The sequence below is a fragment of the Equus przewalskii genome, chromosome 20, assembly GCF_037783145.1.
Source record: "Equus przewalskii isolate Varuska chromosome 20, EquPr2, whole genome shotgun sequence".
NCBI lineage: Eukaryota > Metazoa > Chordata > Mammalia > Perissodactyla > Equidae > Equus > Equus przewalskii.
In genome coordinates, this window is record NC_091850.1 from 28,043,735 (window position 1) to 28,067,568 (window position 23,834).

The following is a 23,834-nucleotide window of genomic DNA, read 5'->3' on the forward strand; positions in this document are numbered from 1 at the left end:
TATATGATATATGCTGTTTACTATTTTGCTTTTTTGACTTAGTAGTATTTCTTACACTTCTTTCCATTAAGTCTTATTTTATAATGTTCTGTAGATTTCTGTGGTGTGTACATTCTGTAATTAACCAATCTCCTATCATTGACCATTTGGCTAATAAAGTCTATATTTGAATAGTTTCCTAAGCAGAAAAAAATTATAATCTATTTTGATTGTTTGTCCTCTTTATATTTATACAGCCCCAAATTTAATAAGCAGTGATAATAAGTTATCAGAGTCAGGTAGACCACCATAACAATAAATAAGTACATTTGTGTGGAAATTCAGTCAAATTTAACCTTAAGCTGATAGAGTTTTACTCACCACTGTCCTCTCCAAATGCCCTCATCAGTTTCTTTTCTTTCTCCTCGATAACAAGTATACTCATAGCTCATAATTATATTCTTATAAGTATATTTAAATATGTGGTAAGAAGGAAAGTTAACTATTTAACTCTCTTTAGTAGTAAAAATGAACTGCCTTCTTTTCTAAAATAATTTGTATAAAACCAGATTAAAAAACAAAATAGAATAAATGCCACAATTCAGGAAAAATTTTAAAAAATTAACATATACATTATTTAATCACTTATGTTTTCCTTACAGGTATATGCACATTAATATTTTTGTGTTTAGTTTGCTTACTTTTTTCATCATTCTGTAACTTAATTGTTGTTTTGCTTTTTCTTTGGAATAATATGGTTGTTTCCTTTAAGATTTTTCTCTTAGTAATTCTTGAATTTTGATGTTTGTTTGCTAGACCACAGCAGTTTACTTTTCAAGATTCAAATAATTCTGTAGATTCATCAGCGTCTGATAGTGACCCTATGAGACAGAGATTTTCTGTAAAAGCACACTCACGGTTACCCTACCTCATTATTTCTGATGGATACATGGTCACAACCCTTCGATTTCTCGGTAACCTGTCTCCATCAGTGCTCATGAGATCCCTTCTACTTGACTCAACTGAGAGACTTGAGAAAACGTACCAAAGTGTGGTGATGTCTAAGGTATAGTGCTTTTTGGTATCATTAGTAAAAGTCGGCTTCTTAGTCTTTGCAGATTTAAAACTATACTGACAGTAATGTCTTTGGATTGTATACAGTTGTCTATAGAATTTTTAATTGCTTGTAATAGAATTATGGATAAAACTTTGCTTTTGGAAATTTTTTGTCTTCTACAGCCAAAAGGCAAAGGACTAAACTTGCGATCACTGGATTCCCTAAGGTCTAGCCTGTTAAAACACCAAGGAAATGAAAGTTCAGCTGATTCTACTCTCCCCAGATTCTTGCAAGCGGAAGAAACAATGAAGTTAGATGAAAAAACAGCAGATTTGCAGGTACTTAGGAGCAGTGTTTTATTTACGTTGAAGGATTATGTATTGAGTTTTTTCCAAGAAACACGTTTTGTTTTTCTCTTGTTTAAGGGAAGAGAAATTTGAGAACACCAAAGTGATTCTATTTGTAAGGTATTAAGTATAATTTTTTTACTTTTGTTTTAGGATTTTGAAGAGGAAGAAACTGATGAAGGCAAACACTTTCCAAACAACTTACTCTCTTTTTGGAGCCAGGAAAATGATCCATTGTTTAGTAGTGCCAAGGAGGGAAGATTGGAATTTGCATCTATGTTTGATACGATACATGCAAAGGGTAACAATGAGGAGACAGACAGAACCATTGCAGAACTGCAGTCTGTCCAGAAAAATCTCCTTGCGGCATGGGCTATTGGCATTTCAAAAAATGTGACAGAAAAAAATTTAATGTTAAATTATACAGTAGTTTGTATCACTCATTTTTTCTACATTCTTCAATTTATAAAATGTCCTTTCCCCACACTTGGTCTTTTTTTAAACAAGAGCCCAAGACATAACGCATGGATACTTTGTATCTTTGAACTTTTTCATCAGTGTTTATCAATCCAGTATTGGGATATGAGATACAAACAAGATGTGGGACATTTGGTAAAGCTGACCTCAAATACTATCAAGCTTTTGTTGACTCAGCAACAACAGGGTCAGTTATTCTCAGAGAAGCTTTTAGCCTGTTTTCATTTACTCAGAATGGTAGCTGATAATCTAAATGACACATACAATCTTCAACCTGAAATTACTTCAGCATTAACTGATGGAAGTAGAACAGCAAATCAAGACTCATTTGTGGTACCCGTGTTTCAGATGTTTCAAGATAGTGGTTCTCGCGGAAACTGGTCTTGGAACTCAGCTTTCAAGATTTGTCCTCAAGTAGTAAATCTTGTTCAACAGCCAGGTCACAGGTATAATTTCTTTATATATATACTTTATATAATGCTGATCCCTCAGCATTTTAGATTTTTTCCTTTTTAAAAAATTCAGATATAATTCCCGTACTGTAAAATTCACCATTTTAAAGTTAACAATTCAGTGATTTTTAGTATAGTCACAAGGTTGTAGAAGTATGAGCGCTAATTCGAGAATATTTTTATTACCCCCAAAAGAAGCCCTGTATCCATTAGCACTCAGCATTATAAATTTTATGTTATTTAAAAATATTTTAGGATTTATGGTGATGTTATTCAGCACATATGTTATTAGTCTTGGGCAACTATAATACTGTTGAAAGACTTTGGTTTAGGGAAGTGCTATAGAGAAATGACCATGGGCACATAAAGCATTCATGAAGATACTTAAAATATATTATGCATTTTTTTCATCAGTGGACTTTGTGCTGTATTAAAACTGATCGGTTTGTATATATGTTATTACATCCCTGAAGAATCCCAGCAAGAAAAAAATAAGGCTAAGTAGGAGGCTATACTCATTTTTATCCCTAGTCTGAAATTTGATTACTGAATTTTATGTGCAGATTGATTGCTCTCTGGAGAATATTGTACAAAAAAACTTTATGGTATCAAACACAATTAAGTCGAAGAGTTCCTGAAGATGACAGACCGTTCAATGAAAAGATGACCCATGAAGCTTCTGCTGTCAAGAGCCTGTTATGTCACATACAGTCTAACTTACAGGAGGCTGGAGTTTGCGTGAACCGAACCTTAGAACTTAAACCTATCAATGGTCAGTAGCTTATAAACGATTTCTACCTCCATGAATAAGCAATACAGTTAACTGGGCTTTGATTTTATTAATTGGTTGCAGTTATTTATTTTTCAAAATAATTTCTGGCTGAGCTGTCTCCACTGAATTTTAAAACAAAATAAATTTTTATAAAATAATGTACTTCACCATGACTGATTGTTGGTTAAAAACTTTGTAGGTGAAGAGTGTTTCCTTTTAGGATCATATGAAAAGTCTGTTCAGCTGTGGAAGAAAGCTCTTCAGGAAACCCAAGAGAAAGGTAAAGGAGTGTTAAAAAATAATATTTGCCGTAATATTGGTAGGAACATATTTTAGCATGCTATAGAGCTTAAAAATGATTCCGGATTTCTGAGTGCTCACAATTTTTTTTTTTTTTTTTTTCTGGGAAAGATTTGCCCTGAGCTGACATCTGTGGCGAATCTTCCTTTCTCTTTATTTTTCCCCTCCCCCAAGCCCCAGTACATAGCTGTATATTCTAGTTGTAGGTCCTTCTAGTTCTTCTATGTGAACTGCCACCACAGCATGGCTACAGACAGATGAGTGCTGTGTTTCCATGCCTAGGAACCGAACCTGGGCCACCAAAGCAGGCTGTGGCAAACTTTAACCACTAGGCCATCAGGGTTGGCTTGCTCACAATTTCTTAATGCTCAGATGGAATACATATTTGAGCACCTTGACTGTCATTAGGTACCATGCTTGTCAGAAATACTTATTTAAAATTATTCTTTTTTAGGAAGATTAGCCCTGAGCTAACTGTTGCCAATCCTCCTCTTTTTGCTCAGGAAGACTGGCCCTGAGCTAACACTGTGCCCATCTTCCTCTAGTTTATATGTAGGACGCCTACCACAGCATGGCCTGCCAAGCAGTGCCATGTCCACACCTGGGATCTGAACTGGTGAACCCTGGGCCGCCTAAGCGCAACATGTGCACTTAACCACTGTGCCACCGGGCCGGCCCCTAAAATTATTCTTAGTCTTGGAATTTGTCGCCCCAAGACTTTTTCTGTTATCTGTAGATAAAGCTCCTTCTGTCCTTTTTTTGATTAGTCGTGGAACCTATGATTGATTGTTGATGAGGGAAAAAATGAGATTTAGATCCTAAATAAAATAATGTTTTAGATTTTTTTTGTTCTTTAAGGGAACTGCAAGTATCTAAATGAGAACCTATGGGCCAGATATTTTACTCCCTTCTTGCATACTTAGAGAAACATGGAGCTAAGGCTCTCTGCCCTTAAGTAATTCAACTTTAAGAATTTCCTGTGAGCTAGTCTTATTGTTGGGTCAAGTATGGGCTACATGGAGTTTTTGATGAGAATATACGGTGTAGATTCTAGAAACTGGTGATAGCTTTTATGATATAGGGGTGAGGGTGTGGCTAAGCTGACAGGTGTTCTCAGCTGGTGACCTTGGAGATAGCCCTGACTGCAAATACTACATGGTCAGATTTGGACAGTTAAATTTATTTTCTGACTGCTCTGGCTTTGTATGTTTCTTTCATTCACCTACTTAACCAGTATTTATTGGGGGACTGCTATGTGCTTAGTACTGTATTAGGCACTAGGAATAACTGAAGTCAACAACTTTATCAGTTGCCCACAGTCTGAAGGAGATATTACATAAACAGCCAGCACTTTTCTTGTTATGTTGTATGAATGGTGCTGGGGAAATACAGAAGAACTCTTCACACAATCTGAGGCCGGAGTGCAAGAATTAGTCTGGGGAAAACCTGGAGGAGTTGACATTTAAACTGAGTAGAAATTGCCCAGTTAAAGTAGTGAGAATGGTTTAGCAGAGGATATGGCATTCCAAAAGCAAAAGGCATGAGAAACCATGACAATTTCATAAACTGCAAGTAGTTTAATAGGGCTACATTATATGATATACATATGTAATGTTGGAGGTAGGGTGGTGAGAGCTAAGGTGAAAGGTAGAGAGAGAACACGTGATAAAGGAACGAACTGTCTGTAGTGCCAAGGGATTAAGATTTTATCCTGAAGACAGTGCGATCAGTTAAGATGTTTTATGTAGGAAAGAGAACTTTTGAAATAAATATAGGCCATTTGGAAAGATCACTTTGGTACAGTGTGGAGGGTCATTTGTAGGAGTGTGGTGTAGAGATGTGGGTTTTACTCAGAAGCGAGAAAATTAGTTGAGGAGGTCCTGAACCAAAGCAATGTCAAGAGTACTGGAGAACAGAAGTCATGTTTGACAGATGTTTAATAGGTTTAATCAGTTGGACTTATGACTGAATAGATTTGGAGAAGGAAGTCTACTAAATTAGTTCTCATATTTAAGGATTGTCCAACTAGGTGAAGAAGAGTGGCATTCAAGCAGATGAGAGATTCTGCTGGAGAAAAATTTTCGTAATGAGTTCCATTGCGGACCTTTCGATTTAATTTCATTTCCAACAGTATCCATTAGGAATGGCTTCTAGTAATGTAGTCTGAAAGTAACAGTGACTTCAACAGGAAAGAAGTTTATTTCTCCTTCTTAGGAAAGGAGACCAGAGGTTGACAGTCTGGGACTGATTTGATATTTCTCATCAAGAATCCACGCTCCTTTAGTTTTTCTACTCCGTTATCCTTAGTGCATTGCTTCCAATCTTAAGGCCATTACATGAGTATGGGTGCTGGAGCTCCAGCCATAACATCCATATTCTAGGCAGCAGAAAGGAGGAAGGCAGGAAGGGCAAGCAAGGGTACACCTCCTAGCTGAGTTACCTCTCTTTAAGCAGCTTTTCTGGAAGTTCTACACAATATTATCTCTTGGTTCAGAACTTAGTCACGTTTTCACATGGCCACACCTAACGGGAAGTTGTGATCTGGGTGCATTGTAACCCCAAATAAAATTGGAATTCTTATACATAGGAAGAATGGATAAGGGGCAGGCAACCAGCAGTGTCAGTCCTAAACACCCTTCAGATATTCGAAGGCAATGGTCAGGGGCTCCTGTCTTATTGGATAGTTTCTTCTCCTTTGGAAATTCTCTTTGACTGTCTGTTTGATATGTGGTTTGGTTTCTTGGGGTTTTTTTTTTTTTTTTTTTTTTTAGCAGTTTCCTTTCTATTTCATACCATATGTAATTGGGATAAATGTCATTAGTGAACCTTAGAGCTAAGATGATAAGGATTTGTAGCTCTCTTTGGATAAAATCTTAGTCATCCTAGGGCCTGAGAAAAAAAAGAAAATTGTTCAGAACTTAAAAATGAAAAAACTTATTGCTAACTTCTTTTTAAAAATATCTTTTATTGAAGTATAAAACAGTTACTGAAAAGTTCACATAATATGAGTGTACAGCTTGATGAATTTTCATAAACTGAACACTCCTGTCTACCTAGCACCCAGATTAAGAACGTTGCCTTGCTACCATATTTTTAATGTAAGCTTAATTCTTTCCCGTTTAAGGAGGAAGAAGGACATGTTTTCTTCAGATACGCTATTATCTTTCTCTTTTATACTGCTACCTTTATAGCTATAATTTAAATGATGCTCAAGGATTGTGTGATCAACTAGTAAGAGAAATACTGAGGTGGTCGTACCTACCTGTAAAAGAAAATGAAGATTGTTCAGGTATGCTTTTCAAAAATTAGTATGTTTAATCTTATTAATTTGCGTGTATAGGCTTAGATATGAAATCGCTTATACATGAAAGCTAGTTGCTCTGCCTCCTATGGTGACCAAGTTATGTTACGGTGAATTTTGGACTGTCAGCTTCTCACTAGCAAGTCCCTAGTTTTTGTTTGCTTTTTTTTTTCTGTCTTTGGATCCCTAGGGCTTAGCAGTGATTGCCTGTGAACTGATGCAATTGTTTTCTCAGTCATATTTGTTAGACACAATATCAGATACCAAGTATTTTTCCTTAGTATATTTATATTTTCTTTAACTGTTGCTTAAGATGGTTTAGCGAAGTGATGAAAATAAATTTCTGAAGTATTTTGAGTCTTTTAAAAAATCTAAGAGGCTGCACAGTATCTGGATTGCCCTTTTTAAAAGAGGTATATTGAAATTAAGCAATAACCAGAGTGAACGATACATATGAACGAACACATAATATATTTATAACGGTTGTAGAGTGGTAGACCATTAGATCTATACTATGCTTATGAATGTGTCTGAAAGGCCCAATATATCAGAACTTTCTAAATGGAGTCCATTCCAACTGAATTTTTTAATTTCAACCACTGTTACTTACTCTTTGTAGCAACAAAGATTGCTTACTCTTTGTGATTTTTGTTTTTTTGGCTTTTTGTGCACATTATGGAAGTAATACATGTTCATTTTAGACAATTTTGAAAATATGAAAAAGTACAAAGAAGAAAAAAATCACTTATAAATCTAACATGTATTTATGTTTCTATGTGTATCTTACTAGAGCTATATATTCTGTTTTGTAATCTTTTAAAGTTTAATATTATGATGAATATTTTCCGATGTAAATGATATTCTCTTTTGAAAACCTATTAAACGTTTTCCCCATTATTGCACATTTTAGGTTGTTGCCACCTATTTACTGTTTTAAACAATGCTGCAGTGTACATAAATTTTTGTAAGTGCTACTAATAATTTCTTTAGGATAAATTTCTAGAAACAAGGTTACTGGATCCAAGAGAATCCACTGTTTTAAGACTTTTGATGCTTGTGTCAAATTTCCCTCCAGAAAGTTCTGCTAGCTAGCTAGTGAAAGACTTTTATCTGTGACTTTTTAACTGATTAGATATTCATTTTTTTCAGCAGTATTGTCATTACATGATTTAACTCTCAAGATAAGTTGAACCTGTAGTAATGTATTTGTTTTAATTTTTAATGACGATTGTTTAGAGTATATGAAGCGTATTGGGTCAGGGGTCCCCAAGACTTCACAGGGAGCACTCACAGGACTCAGCATATAGTTGTACTCGGGGCTGTGATTTATTGCAACGAAAGGATACAAAGCAAAATCAGCAAAGGGAAAAGGTGCACGGGGTGAAGTCTGCAGGAAACCAGGGACAAGCCTCTCAGGATCCTGTCCCAGTGGAGTCACACAGGACACGCTTCATTCCTGCAGCAACAGGTTGTGACAACACATGTGAGCTGTCTCCCAGGAAAGCTCATTAGAGAATCAGTGCACAGGGCTTTTAACTTGGGACTGGTCACTTAGGCCCCCTCTGCGTAGCCCATACCAAAATTCCACACACTCAGAAGGAAAGCAGGTGTTCAGCATAGACCACTTTGTTTGTACAGTTAGGTCCAGCGAGCCACTCTCATCAGATAAGGTAGTGGAGATCCTCCCAGAATCCAAGTTCCCAGATGCTGGCCAAGGGTCAACCTTATAAGCAAGCCTTCCAACCTTATAAGCAGGCCCACTATGTTCTGTCTTTCCTGCGTACTTATTAAATCATTCTATATAGTTATAATTTAATTTTATTGCATAAGGCGCCGTTATTAGCATCATCACTGTGCCATGTACAGAATTACCCTTTCAAATTTTTTGACTTCTGAGTTGTTACTATTTTACTCTGTGATCATGTCTTTTAGAATCAGATTGCTCCCTGTTTAAAGGGCTTATTCCTGAGTTTTGGATGTTTAAGCTTACTGGAAATCTTACCTTTATATAATTCCTACAGTAAGTTTTACCAGGAGAAAAAAATTCTTACCCGTGTATTTTTAACTTAATTGGGAAGAAGTAGTATGATTTTTCCAAACTTACAGTGACCAAATGAAGAATATTGCTTGAAGGCTAATAAAATTTTCTCAAGATCCCCTTTATATAAAAAAAAGTTTATTAACAATACTCTTGAGTGCCTACTATATGAAAAGAGGAATGGTAGATGCTGGGGTATACAGTGACAAGATAGAAATGTCGATACACGTATAGAATTTAATCTTCTTGTGAATATCAGATGACTTTTGGAAAGGAAAATAACTTTGCTATTGTTGGGGCCATATACTTCACAAAAATTAATGTTAATTAGTATTTATATTTAATAGTATTTAACTCTTTATTTTCAGATTTCTGTATGCCAGCTTATATTACTAAGTTTTGGTTCTCAAATAGGGATGACACATGTTTTGCTCTTGCCAGTTTATATCAGAATCAATCCACAAATCCTGATGTAATTCCCCACCACTAGCCTTCTCCCTCCACCCCACACATTCCTTTTGTCCCTATCTCCCAAAAGAATCTTGTAGTAGTGAGCTGCTCTTACTAATGGGAGTATATCATAATCCCCAGACCTAATGGTACAGAAAGAAGCATTAAGAATCACTGTCCTGGTGCTTTTTAGATTATCTTTGTAGCAAACCCTGCCTCCTTTCATCAAAGAAGAAGAATTGGAAAGGGCAGGAAGAAGGGAAAATAATGAAATGCTAAGCTTGTGAGTCCATCATGGCTGGATTGTTCTGCATAGATCCTTCCATTTTTTAAAAAAATAGTAATTTCAAGTCATATGTAGTTCCTAAGTGTATGTTCTTATAATTAGGAGCTAACTGTTTTTTTCCTATTGTCTTCAAGAACTATAGCTACCTTTTTTTTTTTTTCATGATAGAATAAATGTTTATTGTTTAAAGCCACCAAGTTTTTTGTAATTGATTACAGTAGCCACTGGAAACTAATACATTCACATTTTATAGATTATAAATGAGCCTGCATAATAATATTTACTTATATTTTGGACCTTGTGAATGATACATTATAAAAACTCTGGATTCTATTATGTGCCTAGTGTGCCACAGATCATGGGATGACTCTTCACACACAAGATTGGTGTACTTACCTAAAACAGATGAAAAGAATAGGAAAAATAGTGACCTACTTTACAGACAGTCCTGTACAAGATACTGGCACTAAGGAACTATAGCTACCTTTTATAAATTAGCTTGTGCAGGCCATGGGTGCTCATCTCAGAAAAAGATTTTAATTATAATTTTCTTCTTGTATAATGTTGAGGTCTCAAATGCTATTACTTTTTGGTGGTTTGATCAGAATCTCCTTTGGTCACTTGCTGTGTCCCTTAGTTCCTGAGAAGTCTCACTGTGAGTCTGGAGTGACTGCAGGCGCTCGTCCTGAGGCGGCAGTGAGGGTTGTCCAGTCCATGGCTCGCTTCATGGCCGCCTATTTCGCCAATCAGCTGCTTTGCATTTTGCCGCCTCACAACGTGAATGTTCTTCCTCCTCTTCATATTAAAACAGGTAATATACCTTTTTCTCACCTTGTTTTTGCATATAATGTTTGAAACCATATTATACGGTGATCATTATTCTATGGAAATAATACTGTTCTAGCTTAGTGCCTGACACGTAGGAGATGTTCAGTGACTATTTGTGAATGTGTAAAATCTGAGAAAGGTAATTGTTGGATTTGTTTTTATTGAATATGGATTTTTTAATCACAAATTTTGGACAAATTGGTATGTATAAAGTCTCCTTTTTTTTTTTTGTGAGGAAGATTTGCCCTAAGCTAGCATCTATTGCTGATCTTCTTTTTGCTTGAGGAAGATTGTCCTGAGATAATATCTGTGCTAATCTTCCTCTATTTAGTATATAGGTCACCGCCACATCATGGCCACTGAGGAGTGGTATAGGTGTGTGCCTGGGAACCTGAAGCAAAGTGCACCGAGCTTAATCACTGGGCCATGGGACCAGCCCCAAAGTTTCATTTTTAAAGTGAAAGGGCTGCCACCTTTGTTTATATAAAAATGTGGACATTTAACATATTTTGAGTGTGCTAATTTAGAATTTAATTTTATTTGGATGATTTACTTTTATACTTTTATTTGAATCATTTACTTTGTTCTATTTAATCATTTCATTAATAGGGTCAAAATGTACTTAAATTGTGCTAGATAACTGCCTTGCCCTCATGGAAATAAACATGTACACAGATTTCTCTGATAATTCATTCACTCTACTAATTTTTGTTAAGTGCCTGCTATCTGCCAGGCAGTGTTCTAGGTGCTGGAAATATATTAGCTTACACCATATGAAATCAATAATATGACAACACATATAGCATTTTTTTTTGTTTTCTTTTGACTTATGAAACAGATTTATCCTAACTGCCGTGAACAAAACAGATAAAGTACCTGTTTTTTGTTTTTTTCTCGACGAAGATTAGCCCTGAGCTAACGTCTGCCAATCCTCTTTTTGCAGAGGAAGACTGGCCCTGAGCTAACATCCAGGCCCATCTTCCTCTACTTTATGTGTGGGACACCTACCACAGCTTGGCTTGTCACATGGTGCCACGTCTGCACCCGGGATCCGAACCTGTGAACCCCGGGCCGCCAAAGTGAAACGTGCGCACTTACCACTGCACCACTGGGCTGGTCCCAAAGTACCTGTGTTTTTATGGAGTTGGCATCTAATAGATCGAGACAGAAAATTAAATGAATACATAAACAAGATATATCAAATGGTGATAATTGTTATGCAGAGAATTGAAATAGAATAATGCATTGTGCTGAGTGGCTATATCAGATTGGAAATTTAGGAAAGACCTCTGTGAGGGAGTGTGTTTGATAAACTGAAAGACTGGTGTGGCCAGAGCATAGAGGATGGGGTGGAGAGTGATGCGAGATGAAGTCAGACGCAGACAGGGGCCAGATGATGTAAGCCGTTGTAAGGAATCTTGAGTTTTATTTTAAGTGCAATGGGAAGTTATTGGAGGGCTTTAAGCAGGAAATAACATGAACCGATAAATATGTACGAGGCACACATAGGTTAGAGTACTATAAGATATAATGTAATTAGAAGTTTAATAGACGTAGCAACAAGTCATCAGCACGTTTGATCATCATGGAACTGTGGACTTTGAGCTGTGTGTTCAGACTCTTCTGTTCTATAAGTGTCTCAGGAGGTAGGTAGGTGCTGAGGACTGTCCTCACCCACTTGGATGCTTCAACAAGAGTGCTAGTCTCTAGTCTTACCTGGGGTTCTTGAGGATGTTCTGGTCCCTAGAGAGTCATGTGTGAGGTAGGATCATAAGGCAAGTTGTCTAGTGGTCCCTTTTCTAGCAGGTCCCTGCTTCCCTTGGGAAGAAGAGTTGGTCTTGACTTGATTATGACTTTTAGGGAGCTGGGGTGAGCAGAGAAACAGGTGCTCAGTTTCTTCCAGGATCTGCCCGCTCTCCTGTCCCCCTCCACCGTGTCCTAACTCAGATTCAGCCAGTGCTCTCTGCCTTTTCTCCCTGGGAACAGCCTGTGCTCCTTGCTCTCACCCTTATGCTTTCCTGACCAAGACTCTTGGATATGTATTATTATTTCCTTATACATATGACATTATTTATTACTGCTGTGGTTTTATATTTAAGCTCACTTTTTTCTCACAACCTAGGTATTTATACTTGTGTTCCCTATTTTTGATAGTAATGTTTCTGACAGCAAGTTGTATCCTTAATCCACATTATTTTACTGAAGAAGGTAGGTAGTCTTCCATGTGGTTTCTAGAAAAATCTTAAAAAAAGAAAAAAAAATGAAATTCTGCTACTTAGAAAATTTGTCTCAATTTCTTGTCTTTCCTATCCTACAATATTTATAGGACTTTTGCTGTTTGTTTGTGATCTTTATCTTTACAGATCACTTTGCAGACCTAAGGAAGACTCGTCTTTGTCACATTCTAGGAAGAAAGCTGATAGAATTAGTGAATTATTTCTGGACAGATTCATAAATATTCATAAGAGCTCAGACACACATACTTTTTATTCCCTTTGTAAATATCTTCCCAATGAGAGGAGAGGGTAGGAAAAAGGTTTTATATTCTCTTCTATGCTCGAGAATGTGATTATTGAAAATTTAAATATCTGAAACTTTGTATATATCCCTTAATTTATTTAATTTCCTAGGATCATGAAAAATGATATTGGCAGGCTTGACTTAGGATACATTTCTTGTTTATCTTTCCAGTCAGAACTAGTGACAGAATGTATTGGGGATTTGAGTTGCTTATTTGATGTGATGTTTGCTGTGTGAAAGCAGCAAAATTTTCAGAAAATTTAATCACTCAGATTCTTTTAATAGTACAGTGCCTTGCTCGTACTAAATAAAAAAATAGGAAAAATTTAGTGAGTACCCAGGCTCTTTACCTATGCAGAATCAAACATTCAATTGACTAAATTTGATTGACTAAATTTTTTGTTTCCATCCAGCTGTGTTTGTCAGAGAGCTAAAATGTTAGTGCTTGGTGTGGACAGAGCCTGTGTAGATCGCATGAGAAAATAATCATTTTATTTCAAGGAGCAGAAATCCGTGTATACCATTTACCAGTTTTATTTTGAGGGAGTGAGTCAAAGTCTTAGCAATACGTGTTTTTTTAAAAATAACAATCCTGGCATTGTATTTTCCAGTTGCTTAAGTTACTGTAATTATGGAAAGGTACAGAGGCTGGGAGAAGGTTGTTACCTTTTTTATTTAATCCCAGGCTAGATTGAAATCTTATCATTTAGTCAGGATCATTGAAAATCACACTTTTCTACTTTCTTATGAACACTAATATGTTGAACACTTACTACTCTTGATTATTACCTCGAAATAATTGTTTATTGCATGACACTATGAGGAATGCAAAGTCAGGTAAAATGCAGTCTCTGATCTGGTAGGAGAAATAGACATGTATTTCAGAGCACTCCACACTAATAAATTGTATGCTCTGATCCAGTACTTAGGACTGTATATATGTATGTTTATATTATGTGACACAAGAGTTTTATTGAAATATATTTACCTTTATTTCGTGTAATGCCCTCAGATACTGTCTCTTCTGTTTCTCTTTCTACTCTGTTCTGTGTCGTTTTTTAAGAACGCTGACATTTGCTTCATGACCCACTGAGGCACATTCTTCAGTGCTTAAGAAAAACTTGTAGATTTGTTAAGTATTATTTTAGCCCATTTTGTATGTATCTTCCTTATGGTTTTGTATAGAAAATACTTACTGAGGAGAGAAATGTACCCATGTAAGGAGGCATGAGTTCTGATATATGTAATTGTAGTATCCATTTTCTTTAATTTACTCACAGAGCAGCCCCTTCGACTTATTCCTCTACAACACTCTAAGGTGGCCAGTGCTGTTAGAGATCAGAATCTTTCTAATGTATGGACAGTTGAATATGCCCTTGAATTATTATTTATTGGTGGCCTGGTCCCAGAGGCTGTGTGGTTGGCACATAAACTTGGAGACTGGAAGACATCTGTTTCAATTGGTGTGGCCTTCCAACTCTTCTGTAAACATGATAGCAGTTTCACAAGGTTTGTATTTTTAGGCAAACTTAAGTTAAGAAATAGTATAGTAGTATCATCTAAAGTATCATGTATCTCTCTCATTGCTGGTATTTACACATTTTGTGGAATCCTCATTTCAGCATTATCCAATAAACTTTCTTTGGTGATGGAAATGTTCTATATGTGCTGTCCAATGTGAGAGCTACTAGCCACATGTAAGTATTGAGCACTTGAAATGTGGCTTTTCAGACCAAGGAACTGAATTTTCAATCTGACTTTAATTAATTTAAATTTAAATAGCTACATGCAGCTAGTGGCTACTGTGTTGGACAGCTCAGTGGCTTACTTATTTGTGATAAAATGTTTCTTTAGCACATTTATTTGTTAGAATTGCCCTCAAAGGGCTTCTAGTCAGTGGGAAAGTTTGTCTACCCCGAATAGGATTTGAGTTTTAAGCTCATCAAACTAATCTTTGTATTTTAACTTTTCTCAATATTATGGTATTGCTGTGTCTTTTATATTTTTCAATTCAACATATATTTATTTATTCAGTAACTGCTCTGTACCAAGCTCTGTGCCAGGTATTTTAGTGGATATAAACTTAAATGCCACATAGTTTCAATGCTTAAGGCATTTATACTTTAACAGAGAAAATCAGACAAAACACTATTGTAATTTACACGGTCTGGTAAGAAAAGTGCCAGTGGTTCAGTGGGGAGAACAGTAACATCACGTTGGGGAAGGACAGGACATACTTTATATAGGAGATGTAATTTGAGATGAGCATTGAAGGGAAGATAGGATCTTAACAAATTGAGTAACTGTCGGGAGGGAGAACGTTCCAAACACAACCAAAGGCATGTGGCAAAAAACAGGTGTGGTTCAGGTGGGATAGAGTACCTATTACACAGGCAACAGTGGGAATATGGAGGGGGAGATATGTTAGTACCATAATTGGGGAGAGTCTTAATACTCTCCTTAATATAATATTTCCTTGAATATTTCTTTTCTATATGTAAGATGAATAAGAAAGTGAATTTTATTGTTTCTTAAAATTCATGGTTAATTCTTGATGTGTGAATATTTCCTTTTTTCAAAATTTGGGTTCATTTCTCTTAATTTATGTGATTTCAGGTCCAAGAAAAAGGATTTGAATCTACCTTTAAATATGACTCCAGCACAGATTTTCCAGGAAAAACTCCAGTGTTTTTTAGGTCAGCCAGCCTCTCTGGAAGCAAAAAATGAAATGTGCTCAAAATACAAGCAATTTACAGGTGTGTTCCTACATATGGTCGGACACATGTATCAGGTTAATTAATATAAACATTATGGTATTTTTTTAAAGCATGTAAATATCCACAAATACATTAACACTTTGAAATAAGCTTATCAAAAAGAGAAGTGCTATTTATTGTTAAGCATGGAAACATTCAAAACTGATACCAGCTCAAAACATGATGGTCCATAACTGAATGATAGTCCGATTTTCCATAAATACCTTTATAATAGTTGAATTTTGCTGCATTTGGACTATTTTCTTTTATAGTCAGAGAATCATAGACTCCCAGAAATGGAAGGGTACTTAGAAGTATTATGTTAAACTCTCACCTAGTGTATAAATCCTGGAGATGGTTTTGTATTTCATTTGAAAAGTTCAAAGTGGTATTATGGAATTTAAAATAATATAATCATTATTATAATGTAACATAATATACAATATATATAATATATATAATATAATATATAATGTAATATAATAATGTAATATAATAATATAATATAATAATATAATATAATGCATTATATAGATTTACTCAGGAGCCCTATAAAATTTATCTGTTTATAGATGGAGAAATTTAGACGAAAAGTAATGAGGTCAGTTATTGAAAGTCATATATTTAATGATAAAAACTGCAACTACTTTGGGACCCTTGAGGTTTTGTTAGTGCTTGTCTCCATTAAGGAATAAGACTTCTAACTCTGGATTCCTAGAGCTTATTAATTATAATTTCTCTTTCTAGAATGAATTGATAATACTTGGAAATATGACTGTAAACTTTTCTTTGTTAGTTTTCTGTCTAGTTCTCATTTGTGTTTTAGACAAATGAAAAGGTAATGTAACTACGTGAAAGTTGATTTTGAAATAATGGACTGAAAAATTCCCAGTGTGAACTTCCAGTTCTGGAAGTATGTTGTTTTAGATGATCTGAAGACTCTCTCACAATATATACATAGATAAAATGTGTTTCTAGATAAAATATACATTTCAAGACTGTATATTAAAATATACACTTAGAGAAAGTAAGGGAAATTTCCAGGGCTCAGAAACAAAGAGGAAATAAAAAACTCAGTGGATTGCACTCATAGGTATTTACCCAAGAAAAATAAAAACAAAGGTCCACGCAAAGACCAGCTTTTTCATTATAGCCAAAAACTTAAAACAACCCAAATACTCATCAACCTATGAGTGGATAAACATATTGCAATATATCTGTACAATGGAATAATAAATAATAAAGAGGAGCGAACTACTCATAACATGCAACAATGTGGATGAATCACAGACCCATTATGTTGGATGAAAGAAGTCAGAAATAAAGGTTACGTACTGTATGATTCTATTCATATGACATTCTCTAAAAAGCAACACTATAGGGACAGGAAACAGATCAGTGGCTGCCTGGGGGTAAGAAGGGAACTGACAAGAAAGCAGTATAAGACAACTTTTTGGGGGTGATGGAAATGTTTGTTCTTACAGGGCTGTATAGATTTGTCAAAACTCATTGAACTCTGTATTTAAAAAGGATCCATTTTAGTGTGTGTAAATTATACCTTAATAAACCAATTTAAAAACAAAAAACTCAGCAGATGGTTAGGGAACTGGAAAATGAATTTAAACTCTCTATATATACACACAAAATATATAGAGAGATAAAAATAAATATATAACAAATAGATATAAAGAAAAGAGTTGGAAAATATGAAAGTGAAGTTAAGCTTTGTAGAGTATAGAATAGGAAGACACAACATATATCTAACGGGAGTTCTGATATGTCCACACCAAATGGCTACCTCTGGAGAGAGGGAGTGGAATATGATTGGCACATAAGGAATTTTCAGCTCTATCTGTAACATTTTATTTAAAAAAAATCTAAATTGTATATACAAAAATGTTACTATCAGACAAGGATGTGAAGTCAGTACTTGAGTGTTTTCACATTATCTTTTGTACCTTAAAGTATGCTTAAAATATTTCCTCATATAAAAATCCCTAAGTCCCCAGTTCTACCACCTGCATTTTCTTGCGTTTTGCCTTCTGAGACATGTCCACATATATATAGATATTGATATAATTCAAGCCATGCTGTTTGACTATTTTGTATTTTTCTGTGTTTTTAGCTTTATATCATGTCATTTTTGTTAACTTTTATTATAAAAGATGAACTATTAAGAAAAAGAAAAAATTATTCTCCCACTTCCTTCACATAATGTTGTATACTTTTTGGTATCTTTCTTGACATTCCTTTTTCCCTTAATATTCTATTATTATTTTTGAATCAGGACTATATTCCAAGAATATTTTTATTATATAGTTCTTATTACAGTGTCTTGTATAATTCTGTAAAAGTCTCATGCTGTGATTCCTATAATCTTAAAGTAACAGAATAGTTAATAAGTTTCTCTTTAGAAGTTTGGATGTTTTGCCTGTCAACCAGTATGTTAATTTTTTTTTTTTTAAAGATTTATTTTTCCTTCTTCTCCAAAGTCCCCTGGTACATAGTTGTGTATTTTTAGTTGTGGGTCCTTCCAGTTGTGGCATGTGGGATGCCACCTCAGCATGGCTTGATGAGCGGTGCCATGTTGTGCCCAGGATTTGAACCTGCGAAACCCTAGGCCGCCAAAGCAGAGTGTGCAAACTTAACCACTCCGCCGTGGCGCCGGCCTTGAGTGTGTTCATTTTTGATGATCAGCTTTTTCAGATATGAAATTTTACCCTACAAAATAGGATACGTATAATGTAAACTTTAACTATTTTACCTAATTTTGAATTTGATAGATCCCATTGAAGAGGAAGACGCGAATATGCTCTTTGGTTCCGTACAGGAAGTACTGAAAGCGGCAGTTATGGCTGATGCAGACATTCTTTCAGAGACGTTTCAGCTTCTGATAAACTCTGCCAAGGACTTCAGCAAGAGACTGTGGGGCTTGGTGCCCATCGGCTTGTATCTTCCAGCTCCTCCATTATATTGTCCTCAGCCAGCTATTCTTAGTGAAGTAAGCTTCATGCTTAATCTTTTAATTAATTTAAAGTTGACTACTCCCAGTTTTTAAAATAATCTATTTGATCATAATCATCAAGTTAAAAATGCAAGCTCTGAAGACAGCCTTCCAGCTCCCCCTTTCCTGTTTACTGATTGTATGGCCTTGGGCGTTGTACCACACTGCTGTTTAGTTTCCTTATCTGTAAGTCGCAGATGATGATAGTGCCTCTCATAGCATTGTTGTGAGAATTAAGTGAGGTATCCTGTAAAGGCTTTACCTTTGGGCCTGGGACACATAGTAAGCATTCAATAAATGTTAAAATTATTGCAGTAATAAAATGAAGAGGTATTTCTCTATATTCAGTTTTTTTTTTTTAAAAATAAACATTTGTGTAGGGTAACAAAATGATGAATGTCAGAATTTAGAAGCCATACATTACTTCAGTCATTTATTCACTTCGTTGTCTTTCCTTTTTTGAAAGACTTACTTTGATTTCTCTTTGATTTGAAAGATCGTTTTTCTTCTCTTGCACTATTCAGTTGATAGTTCTGTCTTATAAATAGCAATACTGTATTCCTCTCAGGAACTTTTCTTCTGCTCTTATTGAAAATCGTAACATTACAGTTAGCTTGTTTTAAGATTTAAAGTGTTAATGTAAATTATTTACGTTTAAATTATTTTAATATTTGATTAATATTTTGAAGTGATTCTGGTATTGTTTCATTACTACTTACTGTTTCAATATTGGCAACCTCTGTATCTAGTTTTTTCTTTTGTTTTATTTAGAATTCTTTGTTATATTTTCATTTGTTTAGAATTATGTTTCAATAGGTTAAAAGTATTTCACTTGATATTTCAAATATAGTATATTACAAAATGGGAGTACTAAATAGTTTATAGAATTTCTCAGTAATTCCTTTTTCCTCTTACATCTCAGTCTTCAATATTTTGGTTTAGAAATTAGAAATAGCATTTAAGGTATTTTTGGATATCCTATGCTAATATTAGTTTGAATTGGTTACTATCCTTAGTACTGCTTCATTTTACTATTTTTTAAAATAGTCCTCAATGGTAGGATTTCTCCTAAATGTCACTCTGTGTCAGCTAGAACCCCTGGGTTGGATGTAATAGAAAATTGGATCAGAATTGGCTGGCGTAATTGAGAATCCCAGCGGTAGGGGAGTTTTCTGACTCAATTATGTTACCAAAGACTTGGGTTCTTGCTCTCTACTTTGTTTTCTGAGATCTCAGCTTCAGCTTAAGGCTGGCTGCCTTTGTGGGAGCAGGATGGCTGCCAGCAGCTTCTAAGGATACCTTGCCTGTGTCCAGAGGGAGAGGGAAGGGGAGAAAGAAAAGCAGCAAAAGTATTTCTCTCCTAGCATTCCAAGCAAGAGTACTGAGGTTCATGCTGTGAGACTGTCCTTGAATCAGTCTTCTTGGCTAGAGCTAATGCAAGGTACTGCTTGGCAATTGATTGGGGCCTCCCTGGAAGCTGGGGATGTGAGATCACCTCTCCCTGAATCCTATGGGTTACGTAGGAGAGCTGCAGATACCCAATTGAAAATTGGGTACTATTAAGAATTGGCATTGGTGGGAGGATGTTGGGGAAGCAAATGTTTACAGTACTCACATTATCTCCTTCTCTGGGAAATTAGTCGTTAGCTACTGACTTGAATAGTATTTATTCAGCAAACATTTATTGAGTCCTACTACGTGTTGGACCTGACTCTGTGCTCTATGATCATACAAAGACACATGCCAAGGCCTTTGCTCTTGGGTAATTCTCAGTATAGTGGGAAACAGATTCATAAATCAGTATAGAACAAATTGGTGAAAGCTATAGTGGATGTCTGAACAAAGTACCATACTAGCACAGAGTGAGAGGGCTTCACAGAGGAGGTGACATTGAAATACAAGTAGGATTTTTCCAGGCAGAGGAAGGGAAAAGCATTCTCCTTGAAAGAAGCTCTCTCTGGAACATTCCACCAATGGAGTCAGGAGTGGTGGGCTTTAACTGTTGTAGAGGAAGACTTGAGATTAGGGTCGATTTGGCCCTTTGTATTGTTTGAAGGGAGAGAAATGTTTCCTCGACACTAGAAATAGCTATAGTTGAAATCTCCTAAGGCCAAGCCTCAAAATTTCCTTTATGAATCTCCAGGTACATTCTAGTTTGAGAAGCACTGTTTTTATTTTCACTTACAATATTTTAAATTTCCATATTACTACCTACTAAAATGGATTGTTTTGTCTTCTTCAGGAAGATGGCGATGATCTTCTTTTAAAAGCTGAAAAAGATAATCGCCAAAAGGTGTCTGGAATCCTTCAACGTGTTCTCTTGCTTTTCCGGGCGGCTCGGTGTTCTTTTCCTGTCGCGCAGTGGTACATCTTGCAGTTGAGGTGGGCAAGAAAAGTCATGCAGAAGGTATGGAAATGTCTTAGTAGCCCCGCATTCTTAACTGATATGCAGCCAGACGGGACATCCACTGGGATGTCCCTTATCCAGTGGCAGGTCCTTTGTAGGCCTGTTGTCTGACTATCTCTTTGTTAAATATCTTTAATTTGGCCCTTGATTAAAATTATGTTTAAAACAATCTATAGCTTCTTTTAGTAGGAACCTTTAGAGAGAATTTGAGAAATTGTTTATCAAATCGTTTTTGAAAATTAGCCTTTTTTAGAAAGAAAGATTGGTGAAATTTGCATACAGCTACCATAAAAATATAGAAAAATTATATAGAAAAGTATAAAAAATATAGAAAAGAAAAATCTGTTTATTGTAGGAAATGGTTTTCTTAAAGCTGTAAATTATATTTGCGTTGTTGGTTGATCTCACCATCTCCTGACTGTAGTCTTACTCAGTCTAGTTTTAATTAACTCAATTAGCATGTAAAGACTGTGTGGAGTCTCTTAAAATCAGCAACACAGCTAAAGACATTCTTCCTTGTAAAAATTATTTACAAGTAATAAATTAACTATATAAGATTAAAGCATAGAGCAAGTGCTAGGCAGAATCCTAAAGATGCTTGCAAGATTCCTATCTCCTAGCTATTGAGATATTAATCCAGATGCTGCTTTAATTTGTACTGAGGGAATTTTGTAGGTGGAATTAAGATGACTAATCAGCTGATGTCAATATAGGGAGATTATCCTGGTTTATCTTGGTGGGCCCAATATAATCACACAAACCCTTAAAAGCAGAAAACAGAGGCAGAAGAGTCAGTGAGATGCAGTGGGAAAGGAAGACAAGAGAAATGAGATGGAAGGAGAGATTAGAAGAATGTGAAGGACTCAACTCACCCTTGCTGGCTTTGAAGAAGGCCATGATCTGGGAGAGATCAAGGTGGCTTCTAGAAACTGAGAATGTTTCCCAGCCTATAGCCACCAAGAAAATGGGGGGACTTTAGTTCTATAACCACATGGAACAGAATTTTGCCAACAACCTGAATGAGTCTGGAAATAGATTTCCCCTAGAACCTCTAAAAAGAAGAAGGCAGCCTTGCTGTTACCCACTCACTGGGTTGGCCGTAAGCAGAGAACCAGCTGAGCCACAGTGTGCTTAGACTTCTGATCCACAGAAACAGTGCGCTACCAAACGTGTGTTGTTTTAAGCCGCTAAATTTGTAGTAATTTCTTAGGTTGGCAATAGAAAACTAATGTAGTGCAGAATCATTTCAGGTAACTTCTTCACCAGTTTTTTCTTGATATGTAATTCACTTATCATAAAATTCACCTTTTTAAGGTGTGCAATTCGTGGGTTTTTATATATTCGCATACATATATGCAACCATCACCACTGTTTAATTCCAGAACATTTTCATCATCCCAAAAAAGAAACACATTGGCAGTCACATCCCATTTTCTTTTCTCCCCAGGCCTTTACAATCATTAATCTGCTTTTTGTCTCTATGGATTTGCCTATTGTGGACATTTTATATAAATGAAATCATACAATATGTAGCCTTTTTTGGCTGGCTTTTTTCATTTAGTGTGATGTTTTTAAAGTTTGTTCATATCGTAGTATGAATCAGTACTCAAACTGAAGTTTGCTTATGTTTGGTTGTGAGATAACAGGAAGTGCTGTATTATCAAGTCAGACTCATAGGAATCAACAGTCTTACTCAGAATCAAACTTTACTAACAATTTCAAGGATATAGGTAACCAAAAGACACAGGTGAAACAGAGAAATCTGGAATTGCATACACTGTTCCCAAATCTTTTCTGGCTGCATATATAGCTTATGTGTCATTTTCCAGGGAGCCATACTCCGTAAATCCATACTTTCTAGATTTATTTATGATAACCAACCTAGACAGACTCTGTACATCTGGTAAATACCATTAATATGTTTGACAAGAAGTTTGTCATTAGGATGCTTACAAGGGGATTGGCCTAGATCATGCGTTTCTTTCTGAAAGTGAATAGTGGAAGAAGAAAGTAGATTACAAGCCTCTTGCTAATCCTTTCCTTCCTGGGTTTGGTATGTCTCTTAATGTTTATTCTATAACAGTCCCCTTCAATTTTTTTTTCTATTCTTGATTTGTTAGAGAACAATTTGTCCTGTAATGTATTCTGGCATTGTCTGATGTGTTCTGGATTTGTTTTTTCATTTAGTGTCATTTAACATGTTCCACTTTCCTTTTATTTCCCATAAGTGAGTAATTAGTCTACACTCATCTTGTTAGAGAAGTGTGATTCCATTAAGGTTAACTTTTTCTTAAAAATAAATGCTTTCTAAGTGGAGTTGTATACTTCCCTGTTGTATCGTATCATATGGCATGTATGTCTGTTTATCTCACTTTTAGTGATGGTGAGCTGGATCAGTGAGTTAGGGTCATGTCCCACACACTATCACATTCTCCATCAGCACATGAACTTTTTACCTAATTTAGCACTTATTGATGATCCGTGCTAGAATCATTATTTTATTAGAGGTTGCCAAATGGTGACTTTCTAAATCTGTCACTTTTAGAGATTACATAGTGTTTAAAAAGTTATGTATGTAGATATGAGTTTTTTGTATTTGTTTTTTAGGTACTGCACATAATTTTATTTTGGATGAGAATTGGATGCTTACATTTCTTTATTTTCTTTATTATGTCTGTGGGTAAAGTCAGGGTCAAATAGCATTACATTTTTATATTTTTTGGGGTGAGGAAGATTGTGCCTGAGCTCACATCTGTCCCAGTCTTCCTCCATTTTTTTGTATGTGGGATGCCGCCACAACATGGCTTGATGAGCGATGTGTAGGTCGGTGCTCATGATCCGAACCTGTGAACCCTGGGCT

General features: G+C 35.7%; 1 protein-coding gene across 11 annotated transcripts in view; it reads left to right on the forward strand.

Annotated features, from left to right (window-relative positions):
• CPLANE1 (ciliogenesis and planar polarity effector complex subunit 1) overlaps positions 1 to 23,834 on the forward strand; it is a 114,841-nt gene that overhangs the window by 11,430 nt on the left and 79,577 nt on the right. For all 11 annotated transcript variants that reach the window (XR_011530396.1, XR_011530394.1, XR_011530395.1 and 8 more), the window contains exons 10-20: positions 796 to 1,045; positions 1,219 to 1,374; positions 1,537 to 2,306; positions 2,876 to 3,084; positions 3,284 to 3,364; positions 6,509 to 6,673; positions 10,097 to 10,270; positions 14,088 to 14,316; positions 15,424 to 15,563; positions 18,347 to 18,564; positions 20,810 to 20,974. Coding sequence is in view for 8 of the 11 variants with exons in the window: in XM_070586969.1 (XP_070443070.1) it covers positions 796 to 1,045; positions 1,219 to 1,374; positions 1,537 to 2,306; positions 2,876 to 3,084; positions 3,284 to 3,364; positions 6,509 to 6,673; positions 10,097 to 10,270; positions 14,088 to 14,316; positions 15,424 to 15,563; positions 18,347 to 18,564; positions 20,810 to 20,974 (2,557 nt within the window). In the remaining 3 variants the exon portion in view is untranslated. The remainder of the gene's footprint in view (positions 1 to 795; positions 1,046 to 1,218; positions 1,375 to 1,536; positions 2,307 to 2,875; positions 3,085 to 3,283; positions 3,365 to 6,508; positions 6,674 to 10,096; positions 10,271 to 14,087; positions 14,317 to 15,423; positions 15,564 to 18,346; positions 18,565 to 20,809; positions 20,975 to 23,834) is intronic.